General features: G+C 50.5%; 2 protein-coding genes across 3 annotated transcripts; one reads left to right on the top strand and one right to left on the bottom strand.

Annotated features, from left to right (window-relative positions):
• Positions 1-434: 434 nt before the first annotated feature.
• On the bottom strand, positions 435-13,243 carry rb1 (retinoblastoma 1). 2 transcript variants are annotated; one of them, XM_061803094.1, is made up of 28 exons: positions 13,100-13,243; positions 11,995-12,096; positions 11,593-11,713; positions 11,251-11,354; positions 10,755-10,889; positions 10,623-10,661; positions 10,500-10,549; positions 10,257-10,367; positions 9,809-9,954; positions 9,666-9,743; positions 9,382-9,482; positions 9,236-9,310; positions 8,721-8,808; positions 8,520-8,636; positions 8,374-8,430; positions 8,080-8,111; positions 7,918-7,994; positions 7,612-7,835; positions 3,416-3,531; positions 3,099-3,265; positions 2,353-2,498; positions 2,176-2,280; positions 1,946-2,059; positions 1,264-1,400; positions 1,148-1,178; positions 926-1,068; positions 802-848; positions 435-694 (listed from the first exon to the last, which is right to left on the bottom strand). In XM_061803094.1, exons 2-28 carry the CDS (start codon positions 12,093-12,095, stop codon positions 624-626), a joined length of 2,733 nt encoding a protein of 910 aa, XP_061659078.1. In that variant the 5' UTR covers position 12,096; positions 13,100-13,243; the 3' UTR covers positions 435-623. The 2 variants fall into 2 exon arrangements, with proteins under 2 accessions (XP_061659078.1, XP_061659077.1); XM_061803093.1 differs by lacking the exon at positions 13,100-13,243 and having other exon boundaries at positions 11,995-12,411.
• Positions 3,539-5,958, top strand: LOC133491669 (lysophosphatidic acid receptor 6-like). Its single transcript, XM_061803107.1, has one exon. The coding sequence runs from the start codon at positions 4,720-4,722 to the stop codon at positions 5,800-5,802; it is 1,083 nt and encodes a 360-aa protein (XP_061659091.1). The 5' UTR covers positions 3,539-4,719; the 3' UTR covers positions 5,803-5,958.
• Positions 13,244-13,259: the final 16 nt, after the last annotated feature.

Below are 13,259 nucleotides of genomic sequence, written 5' to 3'. Positions count from 1 at the left end.
GTACAGGCTGCAGGTTGTAGTTGTACCCAAAGTTTGTGTAAAAAGGTTGATTTTCCTTTTTCCATTTCAAAAAGCTGGCACCGGAAGAGACTTTTGATATCCGCCGTTTCCACCGCGACGGATACGTTTCAAAATTCTCACCGCAGCAAAGAAAGACGAAGCAAAGCAAATGTGTGCGTACGGCCCACTTGGTGGACGAGGGAAGTCGATTATGTCGCAGTTGGGAACGACGGCGTCCTTTCGTCTTTCTCTGGCGTAAACATTCCCGCTATTTTTGGGGGAACGCCGAATGACGTACGCAGTCAAAAATGTTGGCAGCCAACGACTTCGTGGTGTCTATTTTGACGGAAATCTGTAAAGTTGTCTGCGCGCCCCCCCCCCTCCCCTCCCCTCCAAAAAAATGCAGCAATTGTCAATGAAACTCACAGACAGCGTCTAAGCACTTCTTTGATTTATTTAGCAACAAAGAAAAAAACTTTTGCCATTTGGTTAAATCCTCCTTCCTACCCCCTAATATATAGAATAGAATAGAAACGTTAAATACAAACTAAAAGCAGTCACTTCATGTATATAAACTCTGGGCCCGCTTGACAAGGCAGGGACAGCAAACAGCTCGACGGGTCTCAGTGCAGCTCCTTGCGGGACTCCGCACCCTCCAGCATCATCTGCTCCTGCATGCGGCTGCGGGCGGACGCTGCGTAGAAAAGCCGTCGCGTGTTTAGGAGCGCAAATGCTTTTGACTCACTCGGCGAAGAAAGCGCACGTTCAATTTGAGAAAAGTGAACGCGTTTGTCGACTCACTCAAGTCATTGAGCCGCTGGATCAGGGTCGAATCGCCGTCAGATTTGCTGTTTCGAGAAGATGCAGACAATGACCATTTTTTTTGGAATGTCATTTTTTTCCTCACAGCCAGGTTTTCACCAACCTTCCGTCGGGTTCATCTTGCCCATCAACATCGAATCGTAACCTCTTCAGAGGCTTGGGAGCGCCGCCGTGATCCGAGGTTCTCTTCGCGGAACGGTCGCCGCTGTTCACCATCTGGTTGATCTTTTGGAAGCGATTGGGCGGCTACACGTGAGCAAACAACGGGGGGGGGTCAATGCAAAGCTGCAAAATGTTTCCCGGTATACTAATCAAAGACGTATACCCCAAATGATTCACCAATGGAAACCAGCATCCTGCGGAGAGACAAACGAGAAAGAAGATCAGTCGGGCCGGCGCTGACGCTAAAGCGCTCGAGGCGAGGCGTGAGGCGCCGCTGACCTGCTGCGAGGGGTCATGATGCCAGGGTTCTTCATGGGCGAGACGTAGACGTTGTTGCTTCCGGGCACGCGCAGAGGTGAGCTGGGAAATTTATAAGGGCTGCGTGGGATTTGTGGGATCGGAGAGAGGGTGGGCGGCTGGAAGAAACAAACCGGCAGAGTACAACCAACCTGCCCGGACTTGATGCGGCAGCGGGAAAACGTGTTCGCCCCCCCAGACGGCCACGAGCCGTCGCGGAAAAAGAAGCACGGAGAGAGACGCGCAAACATTTCGACGACCGTCGGCGCGTACGCAAAGCCGCACGAGGGAACAGGAAAACCGCTTAATGAGCGCCATCGCCAAGAGTTTGGAGAGCCAGAAAATCTGACTGTGGAGGAGGTTACTTTCGGCTTGTCCCTATATGTTTGGCACAATTTTTACGCCCGATGCCCTTCCTGATGCGAGCCTTCTCAGGGAGTGGAGGTGATGCCCCCTCGGGATACGAACCCACAACCCCTGGTTTACCAAACCGGTGCTCTAAACACTGAGCTACGGGGCCTCTGGCATACAAAATCTTACTGTCTTACTTGGGGCGGGAGGGGGGGAGACACAATTTTTTTCTCTTTTATCCAATTCTACTAGTTTTCTCCTTTGACAACTGAAAAGGAAAATATTGCAAAATGAATTCAAGATGGCGTCTCACCCTCGTGGACGCGTACTGCAGGATGTTGGTTTTCAGCCTCTGCATGAAAACCTGGTTGTAGAAGATGATGATGGAGTCGTAGTTGCCCTCAGTGATCAAGACGTGCATGAAGGTCTGCCCGGGGAACGAACGAACGAACAAACAAACAAACAAACAAACACAGACACGGCAGGTTACGTTGTGGGAGGGGGTGGGTACAAGATGACTCTTTTTAAAGGCGGCGGCGCCACCTCCTGGCTGGTGTTGGCCATGTCCTTGTACGACGACACAATGGTTTTGAAGCGCAGATCGACGCCCTTCACTTTGCAGATGGCGTACATGGCTGACATCATCAGCTAGAAGAGAAGACGGGACAGCTGCCGCCGAGCCGAGACGCGGAGACGTTTTCCGACGGATTTTCGGCCTACCTGGTCCAGGTGACGATCCCTCATCAGCTCGTACTTGTGCTGCAGAGTGTACTGGAAGAGCGTCCAGATGATGGGCTCCAGTTCCGGGTGGGAGGACAGGAGATACGAGCAGAGCACCTTCAGTCGGGTGTAGGCCAGCCGGTACACTGCACGGGGGACAGCGGGAATTAACCATTCTGCGGGGACCCGAGCCAGCCGATGAAACGGAAAACAGCAGAGGCGGACGGACCAACAATTACGCTAACCAGCCGAGTTCGAACAATACAGTAATCCCTCCCTATTTCGCAAATCGCTTCCTTTTTGGGACACCGCGGGGACCCACTGGGATGTCCCCCAGGGCTCAGGACAGGCCACTTTTCACCTTGGTGGACCCTGCATTGTCCCCCCCCCCCGAGGACCAGGCTTTTTGGCCAGCAAAAATTGACAGCCTCAGAAACGTGCTGCTCGTCGCTTTCCCAGATGGCGAGCGCACCTTTTTAACATGTCTCCCCTGTTGCAGGAAAGATTAGCGTAAATACATGTGCTTTTGCAATCCTAGTCTCAAATATAAATACTGTTTGCATATTTGAATCATTCTGCTACCCAGATATACATACTTGAAAGTTCCCGCCGCGCGTGTGGTGGGCCCCTACGTCGCAGTTTTTCACATTTCTCGAAGGGTTCTGGTCCCCGTGAAGTGCGAAAAACCAGGGATTACTGTCATAACAATCCCCCCCAAAAAAAAAAAAAAAAAAAACTCATCTTACATTTCTTATAGAAGAGGCTCAGTGAGTTGGACTTGGGCTGCCGAGGGTTTTGGCCCACGGCCTGGGGGGCGGGCTGGCTCGACGGGGAAGGGCCGGCTTGAGACTTGGCCGTCGCGGCGGAGTCTGGCGGCGGGACGCGCGGGCACGGGCGAACGGGGGACAGATACCTGCCGCAAACCAAAGCAGAGGCGTCGTACACGGACAAAACGCTGCATTTTCCGTTCCACTTGTTTGAAACCAACAAAACTCTCGACTACAAAAACAAGACAATGACTTCAAGTCCCCTCCCACCGACAAGCGGGGCCCGGCGGACTCACAGGTCGGCGGCGGTGTGCTCGTGCTGCAAGGCTTGGCCGAAACTCACGGGCGTCTCCGCTTGTTCCGTGGCGCCGCCCTCTTGGTCCTGCTTCAAGAGCTCGAAAAGAGGCGAACCCTGCGAGAGAACGCGAGATCGCTGAAAACTAACGGGAAGTGCAGGGCGCGGATTTGAACGCCAACCTCAGAGAATGACCAAAAAAGTGAGACGTTTGTTCGGTACTCAGGTTACATTATTAAGTATCGGCTTGACAGCGCGTTTGTGTACACGCTCAGGTTTTGGACGGGTCTTTTTGCCCTGGTACTTTGGTTGTCCTCGCCAAAGATGTCTGGCTGATATGAGAAGGGAAAAAAAAAAAAAAAATTCAGAAGTTGAACTGCGGTTGTCATTTCCATACGGCAGATGAGACATGAGTGAAGTCAGAAGATTAGAGCAGCACGCAAAGTTGGAATCTCGTGGGGGGGAGACACAGTCTTCCCGACAGTGTCCCCCCCAGGTGAATAACAACATGAGCGACATTGAGATTTGGGTGCACGTGACTACCCACATGTACACAAGCGCCAGATGAGCTCACGCACGCCCGAAGGCGTGGCTCGCACGACAGCTGCAGGAACGGATCTGAAACTAGTCTGTTCTTTTTTCAGCAGCCCGGCCACATCCCGCTGACACCGTAAATCAAATCTGCACGCTAACTGACAGAAGGCAAACTCTACGACGGTCTTCGGTGACTGGCGGGCGGTAGCAAAGTCCGCCGTTGACTTTTATTAGACCAGACCAGGGTCAAACGCTCAAACTATGGACCGTAAAGTTTAATCAGCTTGATAAAAACGCGCAGGGGCCAAGAAAGAACTGCTGGTAAGGCGGACTCACGAGAAATTGCAATTGAAAGAAAATATAAACGCAGCAAGAGGGTGGGAGGATGTGGCCCAAGTGAAGGCTCCTCCCCTTTTCTTTTCTTTTCTTTTCTTTCGTCTCGGCTCATCTGACACGCCAGCGGCTCGCAAAAGACCTTCAGACCGAGCGGGCCGACGCGTTTGCGCGGCTGAGGAGGAGGACGCGCACCGCCTGAATTGCGAGGAACAGGAAGCAAAGCAGACGTGAGCCGAGCGAGGGCTTCCGACGGTCGGACGTTTGAATACGCCGGACGTCGTTTTGTCGAGCTGCGTTTTTCAAGGGGGCCGGGGCCGCGTTTCGGGTCCCGCTTCCGACGCAAACGGATGGGCTGTTACCGAGCGGCGGATAAACGGGTTTGTCGGCTGGCGACGACGGAGGAGGACGACTCCGCTCTGTGAACGCCATTTCAAAATGTACAACAACGTCAGCGCTTGGATGAGGTGCAACAAGAGCGACGACTTCAAGTACCCTTTGTACAGCGCCGTTTTCAGTCTGGTCTTCGTCTTCGGGTTCCTTTTCAACCTCGTGGCCGTCTACATTTTCGGCTGCACGCTGAAGCTGAGGAACGAGACCACGACCTACATGGTGAACCTGGTGGTGTCGGACTCGCTCTTCGTCCTGAGCCTGCCTTTTCGGATCGTCTACTTCATCAAACGGGAATGGGTGTTCGGGAGCGAGCTGTGCAAGATTTCCGTGGCGCTTTTCTATACCAACATGTACGGCAGCATCCTCTTCCTCACCTGCATCAGCGTGGACCGCTTCCTGGCCATCGTGCACCCGTTTCGCTCCCAAAATCTTCGGACCAAGCGGAACGCCAGAATGGCCTGCGTCGCGGTGTGGGTGTTGGTCCTTTCTGGGAGCATCCCCACCGGGTTCCTCCTGGACACCACCTCGCCCAGAAACGTCAACGCCTCTTCCAACTACTGCTTCGAAAACTACTCCAGCAACCAGTGGAGGTCGGAGCTGTCCAAGGTGGTGATGTTCATCGAGACGGTGGGCTTCGTCATTCCGCTGACGGTCAACGTTTTCTGCTCCGCGATGGTTCTTCGGACTTTGAAGAGGCCCCAGACCGTCAGCCGCGGCGGCGGCCTCAATAAGGCCAAAATCCTGAGGATGATCGTCGTGCATCTGCTCATCTTCTGCTTCTGTTTCATTCCCTACAACGTCAACCTCATGTTCTACTCTCTGGTCCGGACTAAAGTCCTCAAAGGATGCTACGCCGAGTACGTGGTCAGAACCATCTACCCCATCTCGCTGTGCATCGCCGTGACCAACTGCTGCTTCGATCCCGTTGTTTATTACTTCACTTCGGAGACCATTCAGAGCTCCATCAAACGCAAGTCCACCGTGTGGCACAACGGCGTCAAGCTTCTGGACAGATTGCAAGGGGACAGCGCGCAGAGCAGCCCGAATTCGACGCCCAAAAGTCTGCCCTCGAGGTCTCTGAGAAACGCTAACGCTTTGCAGCAGCCCAAAGACGACTTCGCCCTGTGAGACCAGAAGAAGGCTCTCGCTTAAGGGGGGTCCATCGCGTATTTGTTGCTCATTTGCGACGTTGACATCGGCCCCCGTTCGGCGGGATTGAGACTCGGGTCGAGGTGACGTATTTAAACACTTAAAACACCGCTGACTTGCCGCGACTGAACCAACGAACGGAATATCTGTGTGGCGGGGGGGGGGGGGGGGGGGGGGTGGGGGGGTTTCTTTTTTCGTAGCCGTTACGTTCGCATTAACGGCCGTTTTGGTGGACCGAGTAGTTTCCGTGTACCTGTGGCTTCCCTGAAGGCGTGTGCCAACCTCATAGAGCGGTTCAACCCCCAGACAGCTTAGCTTCATTCCGAGAGTAAATAAAGCAGTTAAGGAGTGAACTTTGTCCCTCTCTCTCTCTCTCTCTCTCTCTTTTTTTTTTTCCCCTCTTGACAAATGCGCCACGCTTTGCTGTGTCACCAAACTATAGGACTGAGTCACACGTGCTTCCGTCACAACTTTAAAGTAGGACGACCAGCCCGTGCCAGAAACGCACAACAGCGTTCAGGTGTGGTCAACGAGCGACAGTTGGGCAATATTAGCAACCAATGAAAGAAAACATCCCGTTGCTTTGCTTCCATCTGATCCGAAAACGTTCGGCTCAAAGTCGACAGAAGGCACGCGATTGCGCATGCACAACAGTTGTCGGGACTTGCAAACGCTATGACAAGTGCGCGCCAAAAATGTCGGGAACCTTCGCCCGAGGGTCTGCGCGGACACGGGGAAATGCCTCACCGCCTGTAAAACGTCAGCGTGCGGGCAACAACACGCCTCCAGAAGTGCGTCATCGGAGCGCCGGGACAAAACCTCAATGACTGAGTCAAGTACGACATTATTTCTTCCTTTCAAAAAAAATCCATTCAGAGCTATTCAAATGAAACCAGCAAAGCCAAAGGGCTGAAAACAATACAAATAGGAATTATGGAAATAAACGTCCACTTTTGAAAGCCCCTGCTTCTAGATTTATAGCCATAAAAAAAAGCATCCTTTTTACAGTCGTGTACTCAAAACATAACTGAAAAGAATGACACATCGTAAGCATGCGATGCAAGCGTAACGACGCCGATCACACGACCTAACTTTGCTGGCCACGTTTATTTGTGCACGAGCAACGTCGCCTACCGTACAAGTCGCCACTTTTTCCCCCCCCACACGCTTTCAACCCTGCGGCTTATGCGGCTAACTTGTGTATTTTTCCTAACGGCCGCAAGGGGGCACTTGAGCTAAAAAGGTAAGAGAGAGACCAGTGGAATACATGTGCCGAGGAAGTGACTTTTTCCGTTTTGTTTTGGTTTTTTTTTTCCAACCGGCCCTGTTAGCGCCACGCTAGCGTTACCATCGCGCTAGCGCGTTTCAGTGCTGTGCTGTCGTGTTGCTCCTGTGTAGCCGCCGCAGTTGTATTTTTTTTTTTTTTTTTTTTAACCAATCCTGTTCACGCTACCGTGTTGTTCCTATGTTAAGCTAAGCTAAGCTATTAAAACTTTGAAAACTCTTTCTGCGTACCGTGTTTCAATGTGAGCATTTGCGGCTTTCACACGGCGGAAACCAAATGGTATTTCCTTTCCAAATGTACTGGCTGAGGCTTATAAGCAGGAAATTGCGGTACTCGACTCGCCCCGTACTGCGATCAACGTTTCACCGACGTAAACATAGACACGAGCCGTAACCGAGTTCAGCCCGGCGCGGATCCTCCGTTTCGGGCGGGTCTAGAGGATAAGATAGACGCCGGCCCGGCACCAGAACGGAACGGATTCGGCCACCGGCGAGCTCACTGACCGTCTCCCACGCGATCCGTTCCATGATGAGGTTCTCGCAGGTCTCCAGATGTTTGACGATGTCTTTGCTCAAAGTGGCGCCCGTTTTGATAAAACTCTCGATGACTTTGTAGAAGTCGAAGGCGCTGAGGTCCAACACGTGCAGTATCCACGGAAAGCACATGTCCCCTTCGGCCGGGCCGCCGCCACGTCCGTGATTGTAACCCCCGGTCCTAAAACTGCTCTCTAAATCAATACAAGGAAAGCAAAATGTCCTAACCCGGCGTGGGTTGGTTTTTTTTTTTTTTTTTTTTATCTAAAAACACACCTCCGTACGTTGCCATGACAACCTCCAGAGCACAGGCCAAGAGTGACGTGTGAAATGTGGAGTTGTTGAGGAGTTTGCTGGAACGGACGGGAAAAGGACAAAGGACAATAATGCTGCGGCAAACAGTAGTAAAAAAGAAAAAGCCACGAGAGACGTTCCTACCTGAAATTCGGCACAGACAGTCGTTTCTCTTCCTGCGGGGAGAAAAAGGACCGCTTTGAGCAAGGAAAATGGATTTGACTCAAAGAATCAGCATCCCATGATGAAGTTGAAGTCGATTTCAATGTCGGACATTTTCAAATACTGCACATTGCAATTTGGTTTTGGGCATTTCTTTACACGTGGATGGGATTGGCAACGCTCCACCCACGAGTACCTTTTGCCTGTCAAGACGTGACTTTTGCTTTTTTGACAAAGAGAAAAGAACAAACAACAAATGGGAATCCATCGCAGTACCGATTTCAGCATCGCCTCCATGACTTTGTAGTAGAGTTTGACACCAAGGGTAAACCTCTGTTGAACAAACAAACAGACAAACGTAAAGGACGACGACGGCAGGAAAAAACGTCGTTCGTCGAGCGCCCAAAAGGGTTTCTGTGTACCTGCTTTCCGAGCGTGATGTAGCGCGGCCCGACGGCCTCGGCGAAGCGCTGGCTGAAAGTTGCTCCCGTCGTCTCCAAGCGCCTCAGCACGTTCTGAGTGGGGTCCACGGTACAGTTCTGACCACATTCAAAAGGGGAAAGTTGCATGTGGACGCCTGCCGAGGCCATTTCCACGATCGCTGACAAAAAGCGGAGGCGCACCTTGAAGTAGGTCGTCAAGTTGGTAAACGGCCGGTCGCCGCGAGAGGTGAGGTCTCCCCTCAAATGCTGAATGGAGGTCATCGCCGCTCTGGTGACACAAAACAAACTGCAGATAAAAACCCTGCAGCGACAATCGAGGATGTCGTCGAGAACTGGCAACTCCTCGTGGAGGCAGTTGGGCCGCAAAGCAAAGCAAATTTATCTGGATGGCGCACTTTGTACACGAGGTAACTCAATGTGCTCTACACGATTAAAGCCATCTGAAAACAAAGAGATAAAACATTTCAAACGGGATCAAAAAGACACTTAAAACCGCATACGGTGCAAGTAATGCGATCAAAAAGTGGAAATATTGTAAAAAGTATGAGGAAAAAAAGGAAGAGTTTTCAACCTGGATTTCAAAACATTCCCACCTCTGTTGCCAACTTCTTTTTCCATTTGTGTGCAGCGTAATGACTAAACGCTGGACACGTGACATCGTCTTCTGAGGGGCAGAACTTTGACGTGGCGCTCACCTGATGGGAGTCTGAGGGACGGACACGGAATCTTCTTCCATCGCGTTCTTCTTTGGCGTTCTCTCCAATTGTGCCCTGGAACGAGGACGTGTACTTGGACGTGTGCTCCTTTTACATGTGAAAACTTTCAACTCGACGGTCCTTACGCGTCCACTTTGAGTGTCACGTCGTTGTCCATAAACAGCCGCGCGTCGATGTCTCGACTCTTGCGGTAGTGCTCTTGGTACTGCCGGTTGACGTCAGCGGCCTGTGGTGACAATTGAACTTTATCGGAACAAATACACTGGCGGAGGAGATGGGCAGAATGTGAGCCTTACTTAAAAAAAAAAAACGTTTGTTGTAAACAGTAACGAGCAAACATTCTCAATAATGCAGTAAAAGCTGATTCTGATCAGCGGGAAGTGACAAAAAAAAAGCAAGCAAGAGGCACCTGAGGAAGGCCGGGAAATTTGTGAAGCTCCAGAGACACCAGGAAGCCGGAGAAACTGGTCTGATACACATTGTTGACCTACAAGAAGCGCACACGGGGGTCAAATTACAACGGCGACCCGCCGGCGGCGGCGGCGGACGGACCTCGTTGATGTCGCAGTCGTTCTCCTTGCACAAGGCTTCCAGAAGCGCCGCGTCCGCCTCTGGCTCCGCAAGTCGCGCTTTGGCGTTTTTCTGGTTGCGCCGAGACGTTCGCGTCACGGGGCTCTGAACTTTGCTGATGGCGGACTCTAAAAACCACAATTCATTTTCTCCACTGGCTGAACTGGACCGGACACATTCAAATATGATTCTTACTAACTGGAGAGAGCCTGACAACTTTACCCAAGTTTTTCACATTATTCTCGTTTGTTTGTTTTTTTAAAGCTAGAAGGACGTAACCTTTCATCCAAATCAGAACTTCACCTGGATGCAAAGGCACAAAATGAAGTAAAGATACAAAATGTGCGACAGATTCCAGCCTGCCAAACTATGGTCACGATGCTAAATTCCATATCGACGCCAATTTGCAATCAACGAGGGGACGTCTTACGATAAAGAGGCTGCAGCAGCTCCGGCGGGCATCGCTTGATGAACAACTCGAGCGTGCACAGCAGCAACTGAAAGGAGATGACCAGGTCGTCTTCCATCTGCAAGGCCCTTCCTGCGCGTCACAAACATCATCGCCGAATCGAGGCCCGGGGTCAGGAGCGTCGGGACCCAAAAGGAAGGAAGGAAGGAAGCGTCCGCAGCTTGTCCAGACGGCGATTTGTGTTTTGTAAAAGACTTGACTAACCTTTGGCCAAAAGAAACGTCGTCCAACACGTCCGTAAGAGGTCGCTCTCCCTTGGAAAAGCAGAAAAGTCAATCGGCGGAAATCACGCGAGGTTCAAAACAGACGGCAAAGTCTTCTACGTACTTTGCCTCCGGGGGCACGGCAAAGATTCTTCTGCACGTCCTGGGGGGGGGGGGGGGGACCCAACAACAACAGGTGTGACAAATGGGAAACGGTCGCCATCTCTGACTGCGCTGGCGGCTCGCGGCGACTCACTTCTCAAAGCGCTGGTGAAGGGCCAGAGTCACGTCGTATTCGTTCTCCAAGCGCGCCAGCGCCGAATTCACCTTCGTGCTTATCGTGTCCAAGTTGACGTCCAACTTGCGAACCAGGGCCGCAAACTGCTTCACGCTAAAATGAGTCGCGCAAAAAAAAGATACAGAAAGGTCAAATGGAAACCCAAACACATTTCCTCGTTTCAAAAATGTTGCTGAGGGGGTGGCAAATATTAATCTCAGTGTACTGCAAACATTTTGAAGTACCGCATCTTCCAAAAGGCACACGGTGGGATGGAAAAAAAGCTCTCCGACGGGGTTCTATCACACGGCACGATGTCATGTTGCGACCAGCGAGGTGATATCGAGATCCATTTCGCAACCCTGGCTAATACTTGGCTGAGACCTTCGTGCAAACTGACGTCCGGCAAAACGCTACCCGACAATGTATTTGCAGGCAACGCGGCGACGTTAAGAGACAGCGTGAGTGCACGTACTTCATGGAGACTGCTTGTAGGACCTGAGTGACGGTGAAGGAGACGCCATCCATATCGGTGACGACCGCAAACAGGCAGGCAGCCCACAACCTTTTTTCGTCTTCCTAAAGTCAGATGGAAGAAAATTGCACAGTGAGCAAAAATAGATTCACAAAAACTGTCCACAGTCACGCTGAGGTGGTAAAACAGTCAAAGACACATCCAAAAACTAAATGCCAAACGACGTACTGTCGTTTCTTTCCACGGCTTCAAACCATTTGACATTTAAAACTCGCACGCGCAAAAGCAGCCGTTATTTGGCCCGGACAAATGACAAGACTCAAGTAGGAATGCAGAACGTACAGCAAACTCATTCAGGGACTCTTGAAGACTTTTGTACATCTTCCAGGTGCGCTCACAAACCACATCAGACACATGAAGGCTTTTGCACAAAGCCACAAAGTCCGCGTCCTTGTCGCCGTGCCTGCAGGGAAGGACGGACGGATGACACATTATATTCACGGCAATCTGCTAAAAAAAAAAAAAAAAAAAAAAAAAAATCGAGAAACTTTGCAATCTCGGGGACGCGAGATGGATGGATGGACGGACGCAGTACAAACAAAACAATAACAAACATTTGGTGATGTGTTTTGGATGATTCTGCAATGCTAACTTCCGAGAGAGTCGACGTTAATATTCACATCAGTGGAAACAAGCGTTAGTTAGCTAAACGGACGCCAAGAATGAAATGGATACGCGGCTCACTTTTTAACCGACAACTCCGGGCTGGTCGTGATGCCCGGAGAAGATCTGCTCCTGGCCTCTTTGTTTTGGGTCGTCCCGGCACTCCGCCTCTTCGGTGGCATCCTCGTATCGCCAAAAAAATAATAATAATAAAACCCCCCCAAAAACAAAACAACAACAACACCTACAATTCTTCAAATACGTCAATTTGAAGAAACAGACACAAACAAGAAATACTTAATTTGAATTGCAAAGACGCGGGTGGTTTTGGGGAAAACGAAACTTGACTGACTCCGACTTCCTGAATGCTGACGACACTTCCTGTTTGGCCGGCGTTCGATTTGTTTGACGGTACCGCGCGGTGTGGTGGAAACGCCCGACGAAAATTAAATTAAATTCATCTCTTGATATGACTACGACCGTTTTTGGATCCTCCGTAACTTCAGTGCCAACAATAACGATATTAATAACAGTGTTGTTTGTGAAGTCCAATATCTTGTTTTTTTTTTTTGCCCGTAGGGAACCGCATCAAGGCCTGACCGGAAGACTCCAGAGACTCGAAACGCGCAAACTCGTGAACAAAATCGCGGGAAAATGTACGCGTGACTTCCGCTAATTTCTCAAACGTCATGAAGGAAGAGTTTTGTTTTGACACATATTTGAACCGTCTACTGTTTCTTGTGTCATTTTGATGTGTATCCGTTTCATGACATACCACTTGCCTACATATATTGTATAGCAACCCCTCCCCCCCCCAAAAAAAAAAAGGGGCTAAACTGTCTTGACACTACAAATCGTTCACTCAACTGTGAAATCGCAGTTGAGAGTTGAAAAAAAAAAAATAATCAAGAACATTTCCCCATAAACTTTCAGCATTTCGTAAAACAAACAACGCACACGCTACTTTAAAGGCGCCATTTATTCCTTATTCTTACACATGTGCAATATTCATGTTGCAAATTTGAGTTTGCGCTCATTTTGACTTCAAGTCAATGATGTCAACGGAAAGATGAATTACAGCACTGAGAGCCAACACTTTTCAGACGGGAAACGCTGAAGATTTCAAGAGCAGCATTATGTAGCAACAAAAGCTTTTTTTTTTTTAAAGATGAAATACGGTAACCACTTTTATCTTTCAAGCTTGTTCCTCTCCTAATGTCGCTTGTGGTTTGCTCACGAGTGCGCCGCTACTTTGTTAAAGTTGACGATGTGGCTCACTCCATCAATCCTGCCAGCGTGTTCCTGACACGAGTGCCGCCGCAAATGGAGCCACAATCTTTGCAGTC

The sequence above is a fragment of the Syngnathoides biaculeatus genome, chromosome 18 (genome assembly GCF_019802595.1).
Source record: "Syngnathoides biaculeatus isolate LvHL_M chromosome 18, ASM1980259v1, whole genome shotgun sequence".
NCBI lineage: Eukaryota > Metazoa > Chordata > Actinopteri > Syngnathiformes > Syngnathidae > Syngnathoides > Syngnathoides biaculeatus.
The sequence above is the reverse complement of the archived record's forward strand: the minus strand, read 5'-3'. Positions and strand labels throughout refer to the sequence as shown.

Excerpts from the sequence above, each read along its gene's own strand:
- LOC133491669 (XM_061803107.1), top strand. The coding sequence starts at position 4,720 with ATGTACAACAACGTCAGCGCTTGGATGAGGTGCAACAAGAGCGACGAC.
- rb1 (XM_061803094.1), bottom strand. The coding sequence starts at position 12,095 with ATGCCACCGAAGAGGCGGAGTGCCGGGACGACCCAAAACAAAGAGGCC. Across the intron at positions 10,662-10,754 it reads CTTCACCAGCGCTTTGAGAA|GACGTGCAGAAGAATCTTTG; the intron begins GTGAGTCGCCGC and ends CCCCCCCCCCAG. Across the intron at positions 2,060-2,175 it reads TGGCCAACACCAGCCAGGAG|ACCTTCATGCACGTCTTGAT; the intron begins GTGGCGCCGCCG and ends TTCCCCGGGCAG.